Source organism: Castanea sativa, chromosome 9, assembly GCF_040712315.1.
Source record: "Castanea sativa cultivar Marrone di Chiusa Pesio chromosome 9, ASM4071231v1".
NCBI lineage: Eukaryota > Viridiplantae > Streptophyta > Magnoliopsida > Fagales > Fagaceae > Castanea > Castanea sativa.
The window spans coordinates 12,375,988-12,377,437 of record NC_134021.1 but is presented as its reverse complement, the minus strand read 5'-3'; the positions used below and the strand labels follow the sequence as shown (position 1 = coordinate 12,377,437).

General features: G+C 43.7%; 1 protein-coding gene across 1 annotated transcript; it reads left to right on the top strand.

Moving 5' to 3' along the window:
- The first annotated feature begins 253 nt into the window (after positions 1-253).
- LOC142608758 (uncharacterized) lies at positions 254-742 on the top strand. The gene has a single exon (XM_075780439.1). The coding sequence runs from the start codon at positions 254-256 to the stop codon at positions 740-742; it is 489 nt and encodes a 162-aa protein (XP_075636554.1).
- The last annotated feature ends 708 nt before the right edge of the window (positions 743-1,450 follow it).

Below are 1,450 nucleotides of genomic sequence, written 5' to 3'. Positions count from 1 at the left end.
AAGACAAAGGAGTTGAAAGGTAGGTTATCAATCTAGACGAATTGTCCACATTGTACGCAGGGGGATTAAAGTCATACTCAAGTCCCCAGAGGGTGACAAGCTGGAGTATGTAGCCCGTTTACAGTACCAAGCCACCAACAACGAAACTGAGTATGAAGCTCTACTCAAAGGGCTAGAATTGGCTAAATCCTTAGAGGCGGAATCAATAATAGTCAAAGGAGATTCTCAGCTAGTCATCAATCAAGTGAATGGAATGTGTGATGCTAAAGAAAATCGGATGAAGAAATATCTTAGCAAAGTGAGGCAGCTTGTCCAAAAGTTTACAAAAGTGAGTTTTGTCCAACTCCCAAGGGAGGAAAATATGGAAGCAGATGCCTTGGCGAAAGCAGCTTCGGGAGGAGGAGTTATGGATGAGTACAACAGAATCCAATACATGCCGAGCATAAACCTCCCAGATATACAACAAATAGTAGGGAGAGAAAATTGGATGAGTCTAATAATAATCTATCTTAAGGATGGAAGGCTTCTGAAAGATAAGAGTGAGGCTAGGAAGCTGAGGGTCAGGGCTACCAAGTATGTTCTTATAAATGAAGTGCTATACAAGCGAGGCTTTTCTCAGCCCTACCTAAGGTGTCTGGCTCCGGACGATTCAAACTACGTTTTGAGGGAGGTTCATGAAGGAGCATGTGGTGATCACTCAGGAGCAAGATTTCTAATCCATAAGGTCGTTCGTGCAGGCTAATACTGGCCTACAATTCAAGCAGATGCTAAGGCTTATATCAAGGTGTGTGACCAGTGCCAGCGCTATAGCAACGTCCCTAGACAACCGTCGGAGTACCAAACCCTAATGATAGCTCCATGGCCTTTTGCACAATAGGGACTAGATATCCTAGGTCCTTTTCCCCTAGGAACCAGATAAATGAAATTTTTGGTGGTAGGGATTTACTACTTTACCAAGTAGGTGGAGGGCGAACCTCTTGCAAAAATCACTCAGCAAAATATCAAGAATTTTGTTTGGAATAATATACTGTGTAGGTTCGGAATGCCTAGGTTACTAGTATCTGATAATGGACGACAGTTTGATAATGCACCTTTCAGGGACTTTTGTGAACAATTTGGAATCAAGAATCACTATTCCTCGCCCTCCCACCCACAGGCAAACAGACAAACAGAAGTAGCAAACCAATCGCTACTGAAAATCATTAAGACTCGGCTCGAGGGGGCAAAGGGGATATGGCCAGATGAGTTTCCAAGTGTTCTTTGGGCCTACAGAACGACTGTGAGGACACCGACAGGAGAAACCCCCTTCAAGCTAGCCTATGGAAGTGAAGCAGTTATACTTGCGAAAGTTCATATGGCTAACCATTGAGTGATGAAGTACCAGGAGAAAGATAATGAAGAGCAACTCCGTCTTAACCTCAATCTCATTGACAAGGTAAGGATGGACGCA